Source organism: Callorhinus ursinus, unplaced genomic scaffold (genome assembly GCF_003265705.2).
Source record: "Callorhinus ursinus isolate GAN/ISIS: 27379988/994484 unplaced genomic scaffold, GSC_fseal_2.0 scaffold18, whole genome shotgun sequence".
Classification (NCBI taxonomy): domain Eukaryota; kingdom Metazoa; phylum Chordata; class Mammalia; order Carnivora; family Otariidae; genus Callorhinus; species Callorhinus ursinus.
Genome location: NW_027397080.1, coordinates 27,221,945 through 27,246,794, shown reverse-complemented (window position 1 = coordinate 27,246,794; position 24,850 = coordinate 27,221,945). Strand labels below are relative to the sequence as shown.

General features: G+C 41.8%; 1 protein-coding gene across 8 annotated transcripts in view; it reads left to right on the top strand.

Annotated features, from left to right (window-relative positions):
* PRDM2 (PR/SET domain 2) overlaps window positions 1-24,850 on the top strand; it is a 117,864-nt gene that overhangs the window by 15,227 nt on the left and 77,787 nt on the right. For 7 of the 8 annotated variants that reach the window (XR_003205197.2, XM_025856652.2, XM_025856655.2 and 4 more), the window contains 2 exons: window positions 15,752-15,866; window positions 17,588-17,691. Coding sequence is in view for 6 of the 8 variants with exons in the window: in XM_025856655.2 (XP_025712440.1) it covers window positions 15,752-15,866; window positions 17,588-17,691 (219 nt within the window). In the remaining 2 variants the exon portion in view is untranslated. Of the gene's footprint in view, window positions 1-15,751; window positions 15,867-17,587; window positions 17,692-24,850 lie in introns of those variants that run through there. The other variant, XM_073903329.1, reaches the window with a different exon arrangement.

Sequence of the window (24,850 nt, the reverse complement as noted above, 5' to 3'; positions counted from 1 at the left end):
GCGTGTGCACTGTTGTGGCGTGGGTTGGCGTTTCCGTGGAACCCTGCGCAGGGGACTGGTTCTTTGAGACCTTCGTTCAGATTTTCTGTTTCTACCTTTCCCCTGCCACACTGTAGTGTTAATTTTTTATTTTTGTTTTGAAGCTTATTGAGCTTTCATTTTTAATACTTTTTATTTTGTAAATTATCCATTGGTTGAAAAGGGAAGATTGAAATTATTTTTAGAGACCGAAACTGATCAAGTGGGAAACTTTATAAGCATTCTGTCCTTGAGAAACCTGTGGATAGAATAAATACAAGAAGGCGGATTTTAAAATGTAAGATGTGTTTCTCCTTGTAGGAGGGTGTGGGACTACCTGGGGATTAAACAATTCTGCTACGGAGATTTCTGTAGCCTCAGGGGTGTTCTGATAAGTAAAATCAGTTATGTGGACTTAATGTATTCTAAAGGACTCTGAGGATTCTCATTTTCTAGTCTTAATATCATTTCACTTGTAGTTAGAGAAATTCATGGGTGTTAGAAACACTCTCTTTTGAGATCATAATAAACACATTTAAAACATATGAAAGGCAGAACTTAAAAGTGTGAAGTCTAATTTGTAGTGCTTAGCTTAAAACTTATCGGACTTGAAAATGTTTTGTGTCCCTCATTATCTGAAATTTTGGACACCTTTTTATCATTTATAGGTACTTCTAACTGAAGTCCCAATTTTATTAGGGTGGCCACGTTTAATAAGTTCAGTCCCGTGTTGCATTGAGAGATGTGAAATTTTTGGAATGGATCCTTTTGATTTCTTTTCATTACTTTCTTTTATCAAAAATACGTTTATTTTAATGTGGAGGACCATACATCATAAAAAATGAATCTGGCGAACACATGGGGCACATGGTTTCTATTATTTTGCAACTTGCAGATTTACTGACATGCTTTTGAAGCCAAATTATTTTTGAAATGGTGAGATGGGGGAGGGGAAAAGAGAACAGAGTGGATTTTCATAGTCCTTGTTCATCAAAGTTATGTGCATATATATGTCATACGTTTCATTTATTTTTCTCTCTGAAGACTGATTGCATATATATATGTGAACCTGGTCACCCAAAGGAACTTGCTTTTCTCCCGCCTAGGAACTGTTGTTAGAAGAGCCTCAGGGTTCTGGGTTAGAACGATTGTGAATGTTTCCAGAGTGGAATCCAAATATTGACATTGCTTTTGGGGCACCACTGTTCAGCAGTCAGTTATTTCAGGTGGCTACAACTTTACCTGTAGGCTTAATAAGGCTTTAATTCTTACACCGTATTTGGCTGCTCAGATTTTATTTCTAACGTCTTTTGACCTGCTTGACACCTCACACTTTCACTCTGTGGTTCCTTTTATATCAAGTGACCTTGTTGTGTTTAGAGAAAGTCCACATGCCATTCAAAAGAGTTGTAGCCATAACCTTTTCTTTTTTTGGCTCTTTTGCAATTTCATTTTGTTTTTGACAAGTTTTAATATCAGATCTGCAGAAGACTGCCTTTGATGCCAAATGCCAAATATCAGTGGAAAAGTGTCCTCTTATGTTTCTAATGGTTAGCACATTTCTGATTTGGATGTAATTTAAGTGGTCTGGTAGTAATGAAACTTTTATTTGGATTATAAAAATTGTCTACTTTTTATGAGTAAAATTTTCAGCATCTTTAGTTCTATTTTCCTTATCTGAGGGATTTTAGTTGCATGATGTTATTATGTCATGGCATAAAATCGATGAGTGTTTTTCAACAACTGTCTCAGTAATTCTTACCAGTTAAGAATTGTTTCAGGACATTTTATGTTTTTCCTCTTATATTTATTCTCATTTTCAACCAGTGAAAAATGAGCAATCAGTGCTTCAGAAACTTGAAAGTAACTACAAAAATTTGGGTATTAAAAAAGTTTTAACTTGAACCAGATTGATTTTTTTTTTTAAGCTTATTTATTTTTAAACAATCTCTGTACCCAGCGTGGGGCTTGAACTCACGACCCTGAGATCAAGAGGCTTATGCTCCACCAACTGAGCCAGCCAGCCAGGCACACCTGAACCAGATTGATTTTTTTTTTTTTTTCTTTTAAGTAGGCTCCATCCCTAGTATGGAGCCCAACGCAGGGCTCGAACTCATGACCCTGAGATTATGACATGAGCTGGAGCCAAGAGTCAGATGCTTAACTGACTGAGCCTCCCGGGCGCCCCTGAACCAGATTGATTTTTAATTAAAATCTTAATGGTGATGTTACGGTCAGATTATTCTCTCTAGGGACTGAGCAGCCGTGCTTAGATGAATTTTAGCAGTTAGCATTCAGATCTATCTCTTACGGTGGGCATGGTCTTGAAGACAGTAGCACAGTGTCATTCATTCATATGTGTGTGCTGGTTGAGGTTTAGGGACTGAATGATCCCCAGAGTGAGCAGACCATATTGTTTGCAAACGGGTTCTTTAGGGGAAACAGCAGACTCGGAAGTCTCATGGTATTTTAAGAGCTGACTACTGAAGCAGTGTTCTGAACTGCTCAGGCTTAGACCAGTGTTGTTCCATGTTCCAAGCGGCTCCTGGTGCGGTAGCTCCCCAGGCTCTCTCTCCTACCCCAGCTCCGGGCTCCACAAAGCCTCTAGGTGCACATGTTCTTTGTCCTTCCTTCCCTTCTCCTTTGTTCTCTACTCAGCACTTACCCCTTCTCTTACCTTCCCAGCCTAGAACTCCGCTTGCTTTGCCTGTGAGCCTTTTTTCCTTCCAGCTTGGTCCAGGCCTGGTTGGCAGGCAAGAGGAGAGCCGCTCTGCTCTTCTGCTTCGTTCTCCCCTTCTCTTTTCTCCCCGTTGTCAATCACAGGTACCCTTTCCTTGCTTCGCTCGCAGTCCACACCCACCCCAGTATTTAAGTTTGGAGATGTTCTTATTTTCCTCCCTTTTCCCCCCTAGATTTATCTAGGAGAATCCAAACCTTTATAAATTACTTTCTCATTGAATAAAGAGTTTAGAGTGCTTACTTTATAGAATATCAAGGGTGAGCAAAGTTCCATAATTTGAATATGCTCATGGTAGTTTTAAAATAGATACGGTGGAGTTTACTACCACTTCCTGTCTACTGAGTACTTCACCAACATGCCAGGCACTCCGTTAAGTACTGCACACGTTATTTTCTCACTCATTTAGTCTTTGCAACCATTCTCTGAAGTGTAGGTTTTACCTCCATTTTATGGGTGAAGACATGAAGGCCCAGAGAGGTGGCCATGGCTTGCCCATGACAACTCAAACAGTACGGGATAGAGCTCTGATTCACACCCTCGCTTGTCAGATTCCAAGGCTCAGTTCTTGGCCGCCGTGCTATACTGATGTATCAGTAGGATAAGCTGCGTTATGCTGTGCCAACAAGCAAGCAGCTCCGAAATCTCAGGGGCTTAATGCGGCATCCTTTTATTTCATGTTCTTTCTGCGCATCCTGTGTGAGTCCACTGTTGGAGTTGCTCAAGAACCAGAGACGATGAAGGCTTTGCCTCAGTATACATCACTTCTACTCATATTTAATTAGCCTGAGGTCATCATATGGCCACATCTAACTTAAAACAAGGGTGTTAGGTGCTGGCTGGGGTGCGGGGGCGGGGGGCAGTGCAATCCTGTCAGGTGCCTGGGAGGAGAGGAGAACTGTAGTATTTTGGGTATAGCCTCAGTGATTTTTCCCCAGCTCTACTGAGATATAATTGACATGGAGCATTGTGTAAGTTTTAACCCTAATGAGATAATACAACTGTCTTGGTTTCTGATTTGAGTCACAGTCAGGTTATTTTTTTTTTAAAACAATCTTTGGGTAACTCAAGTTGTTCCTGATACTTGAAACTTTCTGTCAACATAGTAGCTTATGATTGCAGCATCTCTCCATCCTGATCCGTGATCTAAAGTATTGCCAGTAGCCTGTAGCGGAACAATTTAGCAACTTAGCCCTTCCAGACTTTTAAAAAGTTTTATGTAGTAAAATAGCAAAAGCAGTTTTTAATCACTGGATGCTGCAGATCCAACCTGAGAACTGTGATAAGCCATCCATAGTTGCATTATCTTCGCTGTTCTGGATGTTCATTTGTTCCCTCATTGTTCCTGTGTACACTGCACCCCAGCATGTTGTGGGTTCTGCAGTGAACCAGACAGGCAGGGGCTCTGCCCTGCCGCTTACCTAGTCAGAGACAGTTGAAAAGCAGAAGAGGAGACAATTTCAGGTCGTGAAAAGCGCCTTGCAGACAGTGAAACCCGGTGGTGTGGTAAAGAATGATGAATGAAGGCAGGGGAGGGTTCTTTGGATTCCACGGTCAGGGAAGGCTGTTCTGAAGAGGTGACTAACAATGAAAACAGAGACTCAAGTGATCACCAACAATCAGATATATGAAGATCCAGGGAAAGAAAAATCTCGGTAGAGTGAGCCAATAGTGAGTGCAAAGGCCCTGAGGTGGGAGTTCAAGGGCACAGGCAGAACAGGCTGGGGGCTGGAGCTTGGCAAGCATCAGGGACTCTGGGACAAGATGAAGTTGGGGAGGGGCAGGGGTCAGATTCATAGAGCCTTAAGGGCCATAGAAAGAAGTTTATATTTTATTCAAATTGCAGTGGAAAGCCTCTGGACAGTGACATCTGTATTCCATTTTTTAGAGCATCACCTTTATCTTTATTGGGAATGAGGATAGCAGTAATGCTTATTATTCAGATTAACACCGTATTTGAGGATAGTTTCTTCAGTTGGACAATTTAATGGGCCTGCCAGCTTTTTGAAAGAGGGTGCTCTTTTATGTGTTTCGGAACTATTTGATATATTTGTTTTCCAGAGACGGTGTGAAGGTTTTCTTGTTTTGTGTCCTCATCTCTTTATTGTTACTACAGTCATACTCATTCCTTAACCAAACACAATTTAATGCTGTTTCAGTAAACTGAAGCTTGTTTCATCCCCCTTTCCCCATTGTTTGCTCCCAGAATAGTAGCTAAGAGTCTTGTTTGCAAGTTTAAACAAAGAAGAGTGGTTCATAGAATTTAAAAGTATTAGCACTCTGCTTCTCGGATATCTTTTGCTGCTAACAGCAGTTAACTGTGGTGATTATCATTAGTCTGTTGCAGAATAATATGATCTTAGTGTGAATATACTGTGACACATTCTCAGTGCGAACCCATGTTCAATCTGATCTCTTCTGCCAACCACTGCTGTCGCTCTCCAGTGTTTTAAGTTGAATATTTAAGAAACTAGGTGCTTTAATTAAATAGATTACAACAGATACAATAATTTATGGTCGTTTTCTGGGTGGAGTATGTAAAAAGAGGGACTGATATAAATTTAAATGAAATACCAGTAAAACTTGCTTATGTTTATATTTTTTAAAAATAAAGACATTCGTGTGTATAGCCAGCCTATCTCAGATGGTACGTGCAGCCTCGTCACAGCGGCCAATGCCAGGGTCATGCTACGTGGTGCTGTGTAGTGGAGTTAGCCTCCTGATTCCAGGGGTATCTATCTTAAGAGGTGGGGGGGGGTATAGGGATTGGAGCAGGCTGGTTCTAAGGCTACCGTGTGCCCGGAGCAGAGCAGATGAGGGAGGAATGACTGGGCAGAGAGGTGTGCACTCAGCTCGTGGTCACTGTAAAGATCAGAGTAGACTTTGCCTGGGGAGATGGGAAATTTGTTGGAGGGTTTGAGCAGAGGAATGCTTGAGTTGGGTCAGAAAAAAGTCTTGAAAGAAAAAAATGTTTTTTTTCTTGGCATCAGTATTTTTATCCTTTATTTTCTGGGGCCATTAAAGTTTCATTTGAACATGATTTAAATAGGAGAGTGTAGAAGTCATTTACTTTTTTTCACTTTATAGATTTTATTTATTTGAGAGAGAGAGAAAGCTGGAGGGAGAGGGAGAGAGAATCTGAAGTAGACTCCACACTGAGTGCAGAGCCTGATGTGGGGTTCAACCCCATGACCTGAACCGAAACCAAGAGTTGGATGCTTAACCGACTAAGCCACCCATGTGCCCCTATTTTACTTTAAAAACCAACTTTGAGGTATAATTTTTGTGTATTAAAAAGTACTCATTTGAAGTGTATAAGTCTTAAGTTTGACACGTACCTACATCCACTGCTCTCAAGATGTAGAATACTTCCACTGCCCCGAAAGGTCTTTCTCGCTGCTCTGCCGTTAGTATTCCCCCCCTCCCCCAGCCCCTGCTCTGGGCAAGCACTGATTGGCTTTCTGTCCCTGTGGGTTGGTTTTTCCTGTGTTTCACATGAGTGGAATCATTAGCACTTGCTCTTTTGTGTTTGTCTCCTTGTGAGCAGTATAGTGTTTTTTAGATTCATTCATGTTATTGTAGATATCAGTAATTTATTCCTTTCACAGAGGATATTTTATGGGGGACCATCTGACCATGGAGGTAAATCTGTTTATAATTGTATTTCTAAAGATTGGGTGAAATCTTGGGTGGCTTTCTAGCCTTCGTTTTAGATTATCTTCCTTTTTCCTTGTGCTAGATCGGTCGATCGATCTATCTATATCTATAGGTATAAAATACATAAGGCATAAAAAATTGAAACCACTTTTGCTATTTTACCATATTATTAATATAAAATTACATAATTATAAATGCAAATTTGATTTTTCAGACTTTTTAAAAAGAGACTTCCTACTAAGTAAGGTGATTCCTATGTGTTAGGACTTAAACCTCAATTAAGGAACGTACAGTTTAGAAAATTAACATGTTTAATGATGGTGGCACTTAAATCTCATTTTGAATCATGTTTTCTTCTAGATAAATTAGCAATTTTTATGAGATCTGGGGCCTTGTCTTTCTGAATGAAAATATATTATTTCTGAAATTTGAAAGAGAATTAGCAACTTGGATGACATTTCCTTAAATAACTGTGGAAGGAACTGTGGCGAGAAGGCTTATATTTTTTGTTATTCTGATACTAATGCTTTGATAGAGAAAGAGGTTATAGGATTGTTTAGCTCTTCCTCACTTTTGCTGTCTGGTGACTCACATTCCACCTTCAGTCCTGGCTTGGCCACTCCATCTGTGTGACCTTGGGCAAGTCCCTTGACCCCTTAGTATTTGCTCTCTTACCTGTTTTTTTTTTTAAAGATTATTTATTTATTTATTTATTTATTTGACAGAGAGAGAGAGAGACAGTGAGAGAGGGAACACAAGCAGGGGGAGTAGGAGAGGGAGAAGCAGGCTTCCCGCTGAGCAGGGAGCCCGATGCGAGGCTCGATCCCAGGACCCTGGGATCATGACCTGAGCTGAAGGCAGACGATTAACCGACTGAGCCACCCAGGCGCCCCTTACCTGTTAAATAGACATAGTAGTGGTGGCCACCCCATGCGGTTGTGGTCAAATGAGTTGATAAACGTAAAGGCCTGTACCTGGCATATGGGAAACACTGTGCAAGTGTCATCGTCATCATCGTTATTATTTTCAGCTAGTGACCAAGTGTGGATTCTGCCCAATAACATACTTTCTAAGCACTGTTAGTGCTTTAGTTCAGACCAAGGCGTTGCTTGTGTGGACTGTCACAGAAACACCCTCATTGACCTCAAACCCCCTCATTGCTGACTGTGTCTCTCCCCCTGGGACCGTTCTCTCTCTATAGGCTTTGAGTTTTGTATTCATATAATAACATAAACCTGGCCACATAGGAAGTCAGAAAAGTGGGCCGTTACCGTGAGTTGTTTGGAACATCTTCACGGGTGAACTAGGGTTTGAACTTGACCTGGAAGGCTGTAGAAAATACCCACCGGTCAGAAGAATTGAGGGCAAGAAGGATCAGTGGTGTGGGAGCCCTGTCAGCTGAAAACCTGGCCTGTGAAAGACCTCAAGGAGTTAGGAGGACCTCCAGAGAGTGGCGCCCGTAGGGACCGGGCACGACCTTTTAAGAGTAAAATTGGGATTTTTCTGTGATTTCTTCCAGGAGAATTTTTTTTTTCCCTTAAAGCTGTAGATAGACCAAACAAACTCCATTTGACTTGAAAGGCTGTGGCTCCATAGTTTGCTGACGTGGAGGAAGGTGGTGTGAGATTTGACAGCTGTCTCAGCCATAACAGACCCACTAGGAGGCAGTAGAACCCTCATTCTGGACAAAGGGAAGGGCTATGTCAGGTTGAGAAGAGCTCTCAGGTACCCCATTTACTTTGCCTCTCTCGAACCTTGAAAGACTCTGAAACCAGTAGAGTAACTACTGGGTTTTATTTCAAAAGTTTTTAAAAAGACTTCTGAACCAGATGCTTTTTAGAATGATTAATCAAGAAGGCAGAGGGGTTTGGAGAAGGTGAATATAGAAGAGACTGGAAACCAGAAAACCATCCCATCACATCTTGTCAGCCTCCTGCCCAAGACCTTTTAGTGGCGCCCTGCCGCTCTCCAGATGCACTCCAGTGTCTCTGCCCCGGTGTTCACGGTTCTGCAGGTTCTGCTTTCTCCCTGGCTCGCTCTGACCCAGCCACAATGGTCTCATTTTGTTCCTGAACATGCCAAGCCCTTTGTCTCCTCAGGATGTTTCCCGCATGGCCATTCCCATCTCTCAAGTCCAAGTGTCAGTGTGTGTGTGTGATCTTCCCTAAGATGCCCCCCCCCCCGCCCCCATTCCCACAGCTACCCTAACTAGGACAGTGTCCCCTCCTTATCTGTTTATCACACTCTTTATTTCACGGGTCCCAGGGGCACACCCCATCAGGCGGGCAGAACCTGTCTTGTCCTCGCTGCTGCTTTCCTCAGGCAGCGCAGTGCTGGCTCGTGGGGCACGCGTTGGACATGTGTAGGATGCGGAGATTGCTGGGTTATTTCCGATTGGAAGGATGATGGAAGCAGTGGGAATTGGAGAAAGGGCTAGGGTATGACAGTACTGCGAGCTCCCCAGCAGCATTGGACTGTGGACATCTCCCGCTTCCTCGAACCTTTTCCCCAGCCTTCCTGACATCCTGTTCTTGGTGCCCCTTCTGCCTCTGTGACGCTGCTTCTGGCCTTGTCTTCCACTCTTAGATGGTGGCTTCCTGAGGGCTTTGTCCTTGCTTGCGTCTCGGTCTCTGGTCTCATCCGCTCTCCCGGACCCCATTGCCAGTCGTGTCTGCGCCCTCGTACAGTCATCTCTGTGCGCCCAGACTGCATGGCACTTGACTGCCGGATACGCGTTTATTTCCAGCAGCCACCGCTCAGAGCGAGACATCCTGTGCCAGGCACCTGGTGCAGTGATGAGTGACCTAGAACCTGCCCCCTGTGTCTGCAGCCTAAACTTGCCTCTGGCGGAGAGGCCATTAAAGAAGCCAGCCAGTCAGTGCTTACAAAGTGCAGAGTGTCCCGAGACGTGGAGAGTGTGCTAACGGAGCCTTGGGGGCAACCCTGCTCCTAGGACGGTGAGGACAGCCTTCCTTAGAGTAGGGTGGGGGCCTCGGGCGCCCCGGTGGGTCTGGTCGTGTGGGGTCTTGGCCCCACCATGCCAGCGCTTCAAGTAAAGGGGAGCAACTCGCTGCTGCTTTTCTTTCGCACCTGTGCAGGAGCTTGAAAGGGGCGCAGACAAGAAGTTGCCTTTAATTGCCTTTGAAGCTACTTATCCTAGTTTATTCTGTTATATTTTCCTTGTTCTCCTTTAGTGATTCACAGTGAAACCCTTAACCTGAAAACCCCCCCTTGTGCCCGTAGGGAGCAGCCCCTCCAGTTGTAGACGAGAAGGAGGGTGGAGGCAGGACGCGGATGTGTGGGCCCGGCCCTCCTTCCTCGATTTCCTCTTGGGTCCCTACATTCTCTCCATGTGGTCTCTCAGAATCTCTCCTGTTCTCTGCTTCTCAAGCCTGAGATGGGAGATGCCCGAGGAGCAGAGGTGGTCTGTTTCGTGCAGCAGTCCTTCAGCTTTTTGTCTATGAGGATTAGATCAGTGGATATTTACCATGTTAGAAATTGAAACACATTTGTTTTTTTAAAGCTTAATTTGGGGCTTGAGCTCAAAGACTTCGAGATCAAGAGTCACATGCTCTCCCGACTGAGCCAGCCAGGCACCCCCTGAAACGAAAATGTTAATTGGAAGTATAGAATCACAGGAAGTTGCAAAAGTAGTACAGAGAGTCCTTGGACTCTTCTTCACTCAGCTTTACCCAGTGGTGTAACATCTTTATTATAGTCTCAGAATCAGGAAATAGACCTAGTTCAGGAGTTAGTTAGACTACAGGCTTCATTCATAAATCAGAAAATTTTAAAAACACAAGATCAGAAGCTACTTATCCCAGCCAGTCCACATCCATTAGCTAGTGGAATGGATGACATCATCACTTGTCACGACCCCCGGAAGACTCCCCTCTACACACCTGAGGATGAAAAGGGCAAATGACATCTCAGCGTTATTGTAAAAGTAACCCTGACCTCGTGGACCCCCGACAGGTGGCCCTAGATGATCGTGCGAGGCCCCACTGGCTTAGTGATTGGAATGTGGACTCTGGAGTCCATCTGGATTTTGTCTTGGCTCTGCTACTTTAAAGTCACGTAGCTTGGGATAGTTACTTGACAGGACAGCTCTGTGGCATAGTATTTGAGAATCTAGACCCCGAAGCCTGACTATCTGGGTTTAAGTGCTAGCTCCGCCACTTACTGGCTGTGACTGTGGGCAGGTTTCAGTTTCATCTGGAAAGTGGAAGTACCCATGACCAGAGTGGTGGGGCAAGGATTAAATGAGGTGATGCATAGAAAGAGCTTGGAATCGTGTCTGAGTGGGATCCTGAGTATCCATCCATGTTAGCTGTGATTTTTGTGAGGTAAGACAGGAAAGATGGTTAGCCCAGAGCTTGGCTCAGAGGAAGGAGTAAATTGTCCTGCTCCTGAAGGTGCTCCCACCATCCAGCCTAGGGAGGTCATCCAGGGCCAAAGGGAAGGTATTAGGTATTAGGGAAAGGAGAAGAGAGTTTGTCTAAAGAGCTCCGTGAGGAGGGGGCCTGGATCAGCTTTATTCACCATCATATCTTCACTGCCCAGCGCAGTGCCAGCCTGGAGCTGACTCTCAGGGAATGTTTGTTAGTGATCGAGGGAGGGACTGGATGAATGAAAGACAACTGCTCCTGGCCATGAGTTGGGGAGGGGAGGCGAGGGAAGGGGGTATTGACTTTCTCTGAGTTTGAGTTAGGAAGTTGGAGACATTGATTTAATGAAGATCAACTGATAATAACTGAGTAACTTACTAAATTAGCTTAAATTTAATACATTAGATTTAACCTACGCTGCTCCAGATCAGTTCACTGATATGTGTTTGGAGGCTATACTTCACTGAGCAGTGAAATAACGAGTTCTTATGTTTCCTGTTACATAAAAGGAAAGCAGAGAAGTCCTTGTAATGTCCTCTGTGCTTACCACAGTGATCAGTGTCAGAAACCCTTGAAATGGGAACGTGCCTTTATTTCGGAATAGCAAGGATGGGGTGCTGGTGGGCTGTTGGCCACCCCAGAGGAAGGAGCAGCCAAGGTTCCTTCGTGGAGCTTGCAGTTTGGCCTCTGGTTGGTCACCTTCTACTCCTCATAGTCTGTGCAGTTCAGCAGGTGATTGACTTCTCAGGCACTTCCCTGCCTTCCTCTCCTACCTCAGCTCCATCTGCTTTTCCCTCACCTTCTCTGCCCCAGACAGATTGGTCTTTTTTGCCTGTCTGTTCTCTGAGCACACCGAGCTTGCTGGATTACCAGTGCCCTTGCTGATTACCTTTCTGGGCGTGTTTGCCCTCCATACTCTCACACAATGCCCTTCCCATTTCTAGAGAGGTCTTCTGGAAGCACTCTGTCTGTCTAAAATAGCACCCTTTACATCTGCATCACTGTCCCCTTCTTGTGCTTGAGTTTTCTTCAGAGCATCAATAAGTACCAGGCATTATATATCCTTGCTTGATTTTGTCTGTCTTCCTCACTAGAGTGACACATTGTTTTTTTCTTTAAATTTTTATTGTTATGTTAATCACCATACATTACATCATTAGTTTTTGATGCAGTGTTCCATGATTCATTGTTTGTGCATAACACCCAGTGCTCCACGCAGAACGTGCCCTCTTTAATACCCATCACCAGGCTAACCCATCCCTCCACCCCCCTCCCCTCTAGAACCCTCAGTTTGTTTTTCAGAGTCCATCCTAGAGCGACACATTGTTAAGGCAAATGAGTTGCTTAAAACATTGCCTGGCCCGTTGAAGGCACTCAGAAATTGAGTAGATGCTACAATTTCTTTTAGAAAAAAATTAATCTGGGGAATATTCCCAGGATCAAATTGTGATCTTTAGTGTAAGAACCAAGATGACCTTGTTTAGAGTATGATATTATATCTAATATTATAAGGGTATTCATATATATGTGTGTGTGTGTGTGTGTGTGTGTGTGTGTAAATGAGATCCCAGTTTGTAAGTGTGTGGGGGAGAGAAATCTTCTCTTAAAAATTCTTTTCTTCCAAAGATTTACTTGTAAATTGGCTGCTTGGAATTGAGAGCATATATCACATTGTCTAAAAAGGAATTCTTTTATTGACCTAGAAATATGCCTACCTCAAATTCAAGAAATTCAGGCACACATGGAAAAAATGCTTTCTGATTGATGACCCTGCTATTTTGTTTATTTCTAGCCTTCCTTTTTCTAAAAAAAGATTAAGTCCCTTTACAAGAATTGTGTATTCATTCAAGTATTTAAGTGACACCAAACATGTCATGTCTACTGCTAAACATTGGGAATGCAACATTGAATAAGATAGACGCCATCTGTCTTCATTGTAGTTTATCAGGGGCGGTACATTAAACACATAATTATATAAATAATTACTTAAAATTGTGGTAAGAGCTGTGAAGGAAAAATAAGGAAAAGGAGAGGCAGTTTCCAGCCATAGGCACTGCTGCTGGAAAGGGGAGAGGAAATTCCTGCAGCTGGCCAGGGTTGACTTGGTGTGGTTTGAGGTCCTTGAATTTTAGTTGTCTTATGCGAAGGATACTAACATAAACAGAAAAAAGCTTTCTTCCACTAGTTAAATGAGTCCAAATTTAAAAACATGGGCTCACTGAAAGCAGGTAAATAAATGCACAGGAATTTGTCCGATCTTTTTCCAGTGGCAGCGCTGCTGAGGTCTTTTATATTCATAGGTGTATCAGAAATGTAAACGTACGTGGTCTCCATATTACCCTCAAGTTACAAATTGCCTGTGGGAATGTCAGCCATCTCCTTCTGACACTTCTATGGAAGTTTGGAGGTTTTAGGGCACAGGTTCTCAGATTATATTCCGCAGGATATTTTTTTTCTAGCTTTATTGAGGTATAATTGACAAATTATAAGATATTTAAAGTGTATGTCATGGTATTTCAATATATGCAACCATCTAGTTAATTAACACATCCATCATCTCTCATATTTATCTTCTTTGGTGAGAACATCTAAGTTCTACTCTCTTAGAAAATTTCAATGCTATAATACGGTGCTATCAACTATAGTTAACCATGTTTTACATTAGATTCTCAGACCATATCCAGGAGAATCTTAACTGGAAATGGTGCAGTGGTTATGAACTTGGGCTCAGGGTCAGACAGACAGAGGTTCACATCCTGACCTTGAGCAATTTAGACAACTTCCCTAAGCTTCAGTTTCTTTCATTGTGTGTGTGTGTTGGGGGATGGTGAGGGTTGGGGGGAAGCCGGGGGTGGGGGCTGCAGTGCCAGTCCCTGCCCCTTGCGCTGTTTGGAGTAAATGCCATCATGCGTGGAAGACTGTTAGTACAGTGCCTTGCACTGAGGCCCCAAGGAAATATTAGCTTGTTAGTCCTAGTGCCTGGAAGGATCGGTTAGAGTAGCTGACACACTGTCTTTTCAGAGCTCTTGGGGAAGTTAAATGGTGTCAAATCCTTTTAAATCTTAGAATAAGGTCTCATCTGAGGAAGGAGAAGAAAACTCCCTCACTCTGCTTTTTAATGGGCACGTGCTGATAGGATTCGGAGTTTTGGCTAAGTACATCTTAATATTGCTTAATTTATCAGTGTTTAATTACTATGTAGCCTAGGATACCGACTACCAATTTAATACCTTTTCCTCCATTGGAAAAAAAATTATTCATGTTGCCAAAAAAACCATTTATAGATTAAAGTTTTAAAAATGGAGGTACTATATTTAAAAGTGAGACATTTGTGTGCTAAATTTATTCACATTTTAGCTAATTAAAAATACCATAAGACCCATTTTCTGGGGGCAGTTTTGATATTCCCATGTTTTCGGAGGCATTTAACTTGTGCTTGGTGACATTGTCAGGACCAAGCTGTAGATCCAGCAGGATCAAAGCATTTGTGCTTCTGAAGGGTGTCCAGTCGGTTTTGCCCTGTTGGAGAAATGAATCTCAGTCTGTAGATGCCCACTTGTGCGCATTCCAGCTCAGAGCAGACCAGAGAGCAGACTTTCATAATGAGTTGCTCATTGCCATGGGATTTATTTCTCTTGAAGCAGCCTACTGATACTAAAAAAAGAAAAAAAGCAAAATGTTGGGAGTACACAAATTAGGATGATATTCTCATCTTTACACAAAATATTCTTAGATCTGTAAGAGCTTCATTGTAGGAAAATTAACCTCTTTAGGGTTAGAGTTTGCTTTTTGCCTACTTTGCTTTCTTTGAAAGTCCTTGAGAAATGATTCCCTTGCAGTGAAATAAAAAACACCTAGACTATAGAACCGATCGTTCTTAGTGGTGTTGTGATATGCACATCAGTTCTTTGGGGTATATGGGATAAGAATTAAAAGATACTTGATTTTCCTTTGATTGGATGTTAATTTTATTTTATTTTTTTATTTTTTAAAGATTTTATTTATTTATTTATTTGAGAGAGCGAGAATGAGAGAGAGAGAGAGAGCACATGAGAGGGGGGAGGGTCAGAGGGAGAAGCAGACTCCCTGCTGAGCAGCAGGGAGTCCGATGCGAGTCCCCGGGACTCCAGGATCATGACCTGAGCCGAAGGCAGTCGCTTAACCAACTGAGCCACCCAGGCGCCCTGAATGTTAATTTTAAAATAATAGTCATGTTTTACCAGTTGGCTCAGATTTCCCCTTTCGGTTCCCTTATATTCATACCTAATAGTAATCTTATTTCTTAAGATTAAAGTGAAAACTGGTTAGTAATGTATAAAATTCTGTTTCTTAAGACTGTGATATTCTGCCGACTTTGCTAATTAGTGACTTGATACAAGTGGTAAATTACGGTTTCCTGGAGAGGTCACATTTCCATTGAGGGCCCAGAGAAAGTTGTAGTGTTCTGGTTGGAATATTCAAGCCCCTGTTAAAGGGGGTGTTGTTGCTGGGGGGATGAAAGCACAGTTGGGGTGAGAGGTCCTTTACAGTGCGTGCCGAAAGTATTCTTTTAAGTAGGGAGGGTTGGTTTTTATTTTTTAAATGTTCCAAAATGCTGATGGTAGCCTTTGACTTAAAAGTAAGCTTAAGCTGTATTGTACTTCCAGATTCTGTGGGAGTTTAAAATAGTATGGTGCCAGATATTTACATATTTTGAGAATGACTACAGGTGGCTGGAACAAAATAGATTAACACAGACATGCTTGAAGGTGGCAGTAGTTTCCTTTGGAGACTCACAAACAGCCATCCCAGCAGCTCCTGAGATGCTCCACAGCACGGTCGTCTTGGTCTGGCTTGCCAGCTTCAGGTTTCAGTTACAGTTTTGCATATTTGCTTATTGGACCAGAAAAGAAAAAAACGCTAACTGGGTTTCCTTCCCTCTGCTCTGATCCTTCTGTTTCTTGATTTGCAGAACACTGAGCCTGTTGCAGCTGCTGAGAGCCTGGCTGAGGTACCCGAACATGTGCTTCGAGGACTTCCAGAGGAAGTGAGGCTTTTCCCATCTGCTGTTGACAAGACTCGGATTGGTGAGGACCAGGGTCCCAGAAGGAGACGGGGAGGGGATGGGAGAGCCGCCTTTATCCAGGCATCCTTTGGGAGCGTTTAAGGTAGGCAGCTCATCATCAAAGCGACAGATTTACACTTAGACTTAGAAGATTATGTGGAATTTCTGCATTTTCCAGTCAAGAATCCAGGGTGGACATAGACTATAAAACTAAAGCGGAAATACCCCCACGCCCACTTACGCCCACTTACCATCCTTTGTGACTTAGCCTGAGTGTTCCCTCCCACTGTCTCCTCGGGCCTCTTCCTACTCAGTGTATTGTTCCCTCCTCTCTGATTTCACTGGGACTTGAGCGTGAGTATGCTGCTATATTTAATTCCATTATTTTGTCTTTGTTTTCACATCTGCCCCTTTTATTGCCTGTGTGTGCCTTCATTTCTTACTTACCTCTCTCTCCAGTACCTGACATGTCCTGGACCTCAGTGGTACGGTACTTGAATGAATGACGACCTGAGTGTCCCTGAATGCTTCTGGCTGGATTTTCTCATCGAATGCAAACCCAGCTTTTATGTATTTGGTCTTGTTTTTGTGCCCTAATCTTTAGACAGAAGGCTAATAAGGCAGTGAATTATAAAAATTTAGTCAAAGTACAGTTTTGGAATATATCATCTTTGTATCCCTTTTTGTTTTTTTAAGATGTATTTCTGATATTCCAGCTTATGTGTATGTGTGTGTGAATAAATCGTTAATAAATGCTTTTCCTAATTCTCATCGGAAAATTTTTCAGTAAGTCACTTGAGCACTTACATTGCATCATTCACATGAAAGTGGTTGATTGTAGAGCTCCACTATTTGATTATTAGCTCTGTTATCAAATTGGATTCATAGACCTACAGAAGAGTGAAATTTGAACCTCCTAGCTGGACAGGACTGGCTCAGCCTCCACTTTCCTTCTGTGCATCTTCTGAGAGCAGAAGATGAGGGAACTTGTCCAGAGGGGTTTTTGCCAGTGAGCGTCACCTCTGGGTGCTGGTTCCTTGACTCCAGGGCTGTCTCCCGCCATTTTGCCCGTTGCTTCTTCAGCCTCTGTGCCTGCCCTCTGGTCAGTGCCCAGAGCCCAGAAACGGCCGAGGAATACAGCAGAGCAGTGGCACGTGTGACTCTGGGCTGTTTGAAGTTCTGCCAAGTGAGTTGTTATAGCAGCTAAGGTTTCAGGAGACTTAGCTGGGGAGGAGAGGGGCTTCCACTTTGAGCAAACAAACTTTAAAAATACCATTCACAAATCGGCATTTCCAAGCCTTTATAAAAGCAGTTCATTTTCATTGGAGACCATTTGAAATCTGCAGAAAAGTAGAAAGAGGAGAAGAGTTTAAAATCATTTCTAGTTTCACTCCTTTCTCATCTTTTTTCTCTTTAGTTGTGATTGTGCTCTTCTCCGGGTATTTGTGATTGTACCATCTGGGTAATTCTACATGTAAAAAATAGAAACAAATACAAAACATTTCTTTCCTACTTACAAAACAGAGGTTCTTTACAGACTATTTGGGGACTACAGAAGAATATAAAGAAGAAAAATAAAAATCTTCGTGGAAGACTTGATTTCATTTGACTTCACTTGCTCTCCATTGATCTAACATTATCTTGCTAGCTTTTTAACTTTTTTGTGAAACAGAGTTCACTTTAATGCTTCAATCTTTAAAATAACCACAATAACATTATGAAAATATTGGTTTTATTTTCCAGGTGTCTGGGCCACTAAACCAATTTTAAAAGGCAAAAAGTTTGGGCCATTTGTTGGTGATAAGAAAAAAAGATCTCAGGTTAAGAATAATGTGTACATGTGGGAGGTAAGAAAGAATTCTGGCTTTTTGTTTATCAACGTTCTGTACATGTTTTAAGAAATCATTCTATTCTCTCAGGATTTGACATTTTGAAATTACAAGTCATCTTCAACATCAAGAATGTATATTTTTTACTACACTTGATCTTAGCCAAAAGGTCGAGACGTGAAGAATATATATTTTTTAAAGATTTATTTATTTTAGGGAGAAAGTGTGTGTGAGGGGAAGAAGGGCAGAGGGAGAGGGAGAAGGGAAGCAGACTCCCTGCTGAGCCAGGAGCTGACCTGGGGCTTGATCCCACAACTCCGAGATCATGACCTGAGCCAAAACCAAGAGTTGGGTGCTCAACCGACTGAACCACCCAGGCGCCCCTCAAGAGTATTTTTATTAAAGAGAAAATGTGTTTCTTTGGACACAGCTGCTGTTTACATTTGTCTTTTGAAGCTGCTTGGCTGTCCTCAACAATAAATGTCAAATCCCCTTTTTGTATTACCTTGTTCAGGGTATTTTGCATGACAGCCGAGACTTTGGTCTGTCACTTTACAGGCTTCCAAACAGATACTGTAAAAGACACTCCGTGGTGGCCACAAATAAAACACTGTTAGGGTCTTCTCTGTGTTTTAGAAAATAAACTGTGTTGCTGGAATATTCAGATATATTTAGCACATGGCACATTTATATAGTGCTTTGGGCTCCTCAGAAGGCTTTAATTTTGTTTATTTCATGTCCTCACAAGGATGCTGGAAGACTGCGCAGAGCATTAGCATATTCCTTACAGAGGTGAAGCTGTCGAGGGCAGAGGTGCAGTGCTTCTCCCCGTTGAGAGTGGTGTTGGTGCAGAACCAGAACCCATGTCTCCTGCCTGACAGTGAGGCATTTAAACGTGTTTCATTGGATTGCCTGGCTTCAGATCCTACCTTTAGCTTGGTGACTCTCTGGGTACTTAACCTCTGGGCCCCAAAACCCTCAATTTAAAAATGGGGTTAATAAAAAATACCTCATTAAGATGGCCATGAAGATAAAGCAGGTTGTTACTGTTTCCTGGAGCACTGCATGCAAATTCAGCATTTAGTTCAGATCACGTGCTCTGGGGAAGCTCCTTACGTTCTGATAGGATCTCAGTTGGTGTGACTCCTTTTCAAGACAAGTGAAGGTTTTCAGTGGTTAGAAAAGCGTTTCTATCAGATGGTCTTAAATTGACTCACATCTGTTTCACATGTAAACATACACAGGCCTAAAAATAAAATCTGCCTAGGAAATGTCTGGATACTTTCCATCAAGAAGTTCTGTGACACTTGTACATCTGAGGTATGTTGCTGCTGTTCTCAGTGTGACCAGCAGTGTTTCTTAACTTGAAGATTCCTACAGTTTCTTCCAGTAATTTTGAGTTTGTTGTGAATCCCTTACAATAAATCTGATGACAGTTAACCCAAGGGGCTTTCGGAAATGAGGATTTAGCATGAAAATAATCACAGTATGCTTTTTCACTACTTCTGAAGTAAAAGAGTGCTGTATTTGTAGAACTGCCCAGCCAGAAAATGATACTAATTACTCAAGATAACGCTTGAATGATTAAAAATGTCTTGACCACAAAATTATGCCCCCAAATAAATGGTACTTTTAATTTTAGAAATTTCCCAAGGGAAACTAACAAATATGTTCCACCAGGTTAGCACTAATCTTAGTGAGGATAATGTCTGGAAACTAGGAAATGCATTGTCTAGTTCTGTGTGTATAATGCTAAGCTTGAACAAATGTCATGAATATTAATATTACACCTAAGTTTATTGTACCTATTTTACCCAACATAGCAATTGGAGATTTTGGGGCATAGTACGTAAATTATTAATAGCGTCTGTTGTAGATTAAGCTTCATTTGTATTGAAATTCATATGTAGTATATAGGTTTATACTCAGCTTGACGAATGTTGTAATTTGGAGTCATGACCTATTAGGGATTTGACTTCTACTTATAAACGCATTAATACTGTGTTGTTAACTTAAGGTACTCGACTGGTATACCACTACAGTTGGTGAATCTTATGACATTGCCCGGTCTTGTTAGATTTAAAGATTTAGTTCTTGTCAAGGCTGGCTTTTCCTTCTTGCGATTAAAAAAACAACTGGATATCATTCAGATAGTTCAGACTACAAGGTATGTATTCCATACAGAAACCTGTAAGCCTTCTGCTCTGTTAAAAGTAGATACATCTGACATGTATATGGAAGTATGCATGAGGCAAAGGATAGGAAGCATCAGTTAGAATGTATATATTCTAAAGGAAAAGAAACACCAAATAAAATTTAGAATATCCCCATTAATTTATTCCAACCTTGGTGTTAGCCTCAGACTTGCCTCAGAATGCCTCTTATTAACGTAACAAACTGCTTATCATTAAAATCTCATCTTGGCATTTGTTCTTCCATTAAAGCCCCTTAAGACTGGCTTATCTTTTAGCAGCCTGGTCTCTTGCCCCAGCTAGAGCTCCATTTTAAAGCTAATCTAAGACAAAGTGTTAAATTGCTTTTCTTGAGCCCTTGATTATCTAACGCAGTCTTAAGTCCTCTAAGCTTTCACTGAAAACATTCCATTAAATCAGAAACAACAGGAGAGAAACAGTCAAATATCCTCAGGGTGAATGCACGAAACAGTCAGGTTCTACTAAGAGGAGAGCATTCTTTGAGCAATTTCTGGAGAGGAATTGCTTGCTAGCCAGCTTAACTGCTGGACTCCGTGTGTAATACTTGCTGTGAGTACCCCCCACCCCCTCATGCTGAGCAATCTGCAGTATTCTAACCGCTTCTGACAAAAGCCTTTCAGATTCACTTCCATGGGTCTCAGATCGCTTCCCATGAGATGAACTTCTGAGTTGTTTGCTTGTGAATTGTTCTGATAATTTTTTTTAATAGACTTTATTTTTTAGAGCAGTTTTATGGTTTTTTTTAGAGCAGGTTCACAGCAAAATTGAGCAGAAGGTACAGAGAATTCCGCACACCGCCACCTCCCTCCGCTATCGCAGCAGAGTGGTGCACTTGTTAGACATTCGATGGACCTGCACTTACGCATCATTATCACTTAAAGTTCATAGTTTTCACTAGGGTTCATTCTTGGTGTACATTCTAATAAGTCTTTTTTAAATTATAAATGTAATACATGCTCATTGTAAAGTAATGTAAACAATACCGAAAACTATAAACAAGAAAGTAAAAATCATCTGTGAATATTTTGGTCAACATTCTTCTAAGTCTCTGCTTCTGTGTCTCTGTTTTTCTTCTGTCTCTTACGTACGCTGGTGCATATACAAACACCATATATAGACACTTCATGCAATTGAGATCAAACAGCACATGCAGTTTTGTAACGTGCTTTTCTCTTTCAGTGTGCTGTAGACATATCCGTGTCAGATCGTTTCATCTACGTAATTATTTCTTATGGCCCCCTAGAATTCCATTGCATTCCTTCCACTGTTTAACCAGTTGAACATTTAAATAGTTTTAATCTCTTAATGATATTAACAGTTCTTCCGAATATGAAACTCACTGTTATATGTATGTGTGCTCACTTGTCTGATTATCTTCTTAAGATAAATCCTGGAAGTATAATTATTAAGTCCAAAGTTATGTACATTTTAATCTCTGGTGAATTTTGCTAACAGACCTCCAGAAGGATTGCACTAATTTACATAACCACCAAAAGTACATATTTTTTCCTAGCTTTTCAAAGCGAGTATTGTTAATCTTTTTCATAGTGCGCCCCCCCCAGCCCCCGCCTCCAGGCCGTTCTTATAAATGAAAACCAATAGTTCACTGCTTCTATTTGCATGGCATTCATTTAGGCAACAACTTTTGAGTCAGGAATGGCGGGAAGGCGTAGAACTGTGTTTCAACTAAAATTGGTTATTTCTCTATAATGAGAGGACTTTAACTATTTAAAGAGGTGAATAACTTTTTATCCGTCTGCACTGTTAGCATTAGATGTTAGCAAGTGCATTCTCTAGTCTTTGCTAGCTCAACGGGTCTAATTTCAGATTATTTCTAAGTTAAAAATGGAGGCAAGACAGAAGAGAGTAGAGAAGTCAGTCAGCTGATCCTGTAGAACCTTTTTCCAGAAAGTACTATTCAGCTCTTCTTTCCAGCTTCTCACCTGCACCAAAGTAGTACCAGAGGGAAAGACCTGAGTCACATGGAAACGCAACCTCCCACCTGTTCTTTACAGCCCTGCAGCTAGGTTTTTACATTTTTAAGTGGTTTAAACAAAAAAAAATCAAATGTTTCAAGACACATGAAAATAATATGAAATTCAGATGTTAGCTCATGAATCAAGTTGTATTAGAACATAGCTGCACTCATTCGTTTGCACGTTATCGATGGTTGCTGTGGCCCTGTGGTGGCAAAGTTGAGTAGTTCTGACGGGGCCCGTATAGCCTGCGAAGCTGAAAATACTTATTGCTGGTTCTTTACAGAAAAAGTTTGTTGAGCCCTGGTCTCAGTATGTAGAAAGGAGAAGCAGTGGGAGGGAGCAGGGCGCTGCTGGTGTCTTAGGCTTACTGTGAAGCTATGTGGTTAATAGCAATGGGAAGATTTTGAACTTGGTACTTAAAGTGGAGTAGCTGTAGAGTTGGTCATAGAAGCTTCTCAGCCAATCGTATTCTTTTCTGAGGAGCTTCAGGACAGATGAGGGTGTTGAAATACAGAGAATGAGGTGACCTTCCCAAATAAGTTAACTTGTGGTCAGATTGGCAGCTCAGTCTGGTGAAAAAAAAAAGAAAAGAAAAAACCTCTTTGGAAGTGTATTTATTCCCTTATTTAACCCCTGTTTCTGAAGCTTTTACCGTGTGCTTTTACCACTGTCCTACGTTCTGGAGCACTGAATTTGGCATATAACGTGTGCTGTTGTATAGATGACCGGTGATATACCCCATGGAGATTTTTGTTTGTGGAATAGAAGAATACTGGAAATGCCCTAAATCTTTGCACAGGTGAGAAATCTGAGTGTAAAGTGGCTTGCTTAATGGCTTAAAGCTGTCAGGCCTGGAGTCTGGCCTAGAGTCCAAGCTTCTTGATTGCCTATTCCATTCCTTTCCTGCTAGCAGACCCAGAGGTTCTTATTCTTTTTTATGTTGTGGGCCCTTTTGAAAATCTGCCCAGAAAATATACAGATGCGCGATATATGTATAGTATATGATATATGGTAAATGATATATAGGGTTATATGGAATCCTTAAACATCTATAGCCCAGTGTTAAAATTTTTTTTTAAAGAAGGATTTATTTATTTATTTAATTTTACTTATTTATTTGACAGAGAGAGACACAGCGAGAGAGGGAACACAAGCAGGGGGAGAGGAAGAGGGAGAAGCAGGCTACCTGCTGAGCAGGGAACCCCATGCGGGGCTCGATCCCCGGACTCCAGGATCATGACCTGAGCCGAAGGCAGACACTTAATGCCTGAGCCACCCAGGTGTCCCCGAGTGTTAAAATTTCTAATTTAAGAGTAGAATAAGTTATTTGGTGGACCCATTGAATGTTGATTGGGGCCCCAACCTCAAACATGTGAACGTTTATTGAGCATCTGTTGTTGGGAGATTTTCCAGATACATCTGGGTAGTTGTAGGTATGAAACTGAAAGTAATTCCAAAAGAGAGGGTCGAGGGTTAGTTAGTGCTGTGCTTTGGTAACGATGGCTGTGGTCCTGGACTTTGCAGGCTTGGGAAGCCCACCTGTTTGGTTTTTAAATTTGTATTTTAGGATTGCCTACAAGTTTGCTTATAGTAAAACGTGCCACCATATTTATTTCTCTTATTGTAGAATATTCACAATAGTTCAGATACAGTGATGTATTTATTTAAATAGTTCAGAAAAGAAGCCTTTGGTTTTCTAAAGCAATCTGAGAAGTGAAGTAGTTGGTACCAAAGATCCATTTTTGTATGTAGCCTCCAGAAAGTTATTTCTGTGGGGTGGCAATTTTGCGGCCCTTAACAAGCCCTCCAAGTATCTAATCCTGTAGCTCAAGAACGACTGGAATGTGAACATACCAAGAAGAAGGTGTGGTATTTTCCAGGTAGCAATGTTAATAACTTATGAAGATGTAACTTTCATTAAATATTTTCACTGAAATGCTCACACACCAAGCGAGGCTGTGCTTTTCTTCTTTATCTTCACTTTTCGATAATGACAGCAAGCTCCTCGTAGGTTTGTTTGGCCTCAAATGAGATGATGTTTATGAAATTACTTGATATAGATGAATTTGGCTCAGTAAATATTAGTTGAACTTGAGCATAAAAACACTTGAATGATCTTACAGAGGACTAAAAACATTTATAATATATATTTGTAGTTGAGTACTTTTAAAAAGATTATCAGTCTTCATTTTTGCTTAGAATTTCTTTCTTTTCTGGGGCAGCTGGGTGGCTCAGTCGTTGAGCGTCTGCCTTCAGCTCAGGTCATGATCCCGGGGTCCTGGGATCGTGTCCTGTGTCGGGCTCCCTGCTCCGCGGGAGGCCTGCTTCTCCCTCTCCCACTGCCCCTGCTTGTGTTCCCTCTCTCGCTGTCTCTCTCTCTGTCAAAAAATAAATGAAAGTCCTTAAAAAAAAAAAAAAGAATTTCTTTGTCTCCTAAGGTTAGAGAGCATGGACTGTATTTTGAACCAAAAGCCTAGAATAACTGTGTGGGGGCGGAAATCCTGAAATTGACGTCTGCAAGCTGAGTTATTGTTTACTTATGGAGAGGCATTGGAGGTAAATGCTCTGCCAGTTGGGCTTGTAGAGATGTGAGCCTCCTCTCCCCTTTACTCTTTTTGTCAGTCTCTCCACAAATGGTAATAGATATTGTCTGTCTTCTAGGAACAGGCAGGGAAAGTGGGAAATGGTGTACAGAGCAAAATATTGGAAATTCCAACAAGCTAGATCCCCAGAGAAGTAAAGATGGAAAGGAGCCTTGGGAGCGTGAACCTCCAGGAGGGGTTCTGTCCCGCCATTAATGATGTGTTAGAGCTCTTTGAAGGGCAAGTCCAGAGAACAGCCAACAGAATGGCTTTATCACTGTAGACTCTTAATTTTGGGGGGGCTGTTTGGATGCATAAAAGGTGTATCTCTGCATGAGAGTTGATTCAGTATGAGGAGACATCTTCAGTGTCCTTTCAATTCCTGGGAGTGATTTTTCAGAAA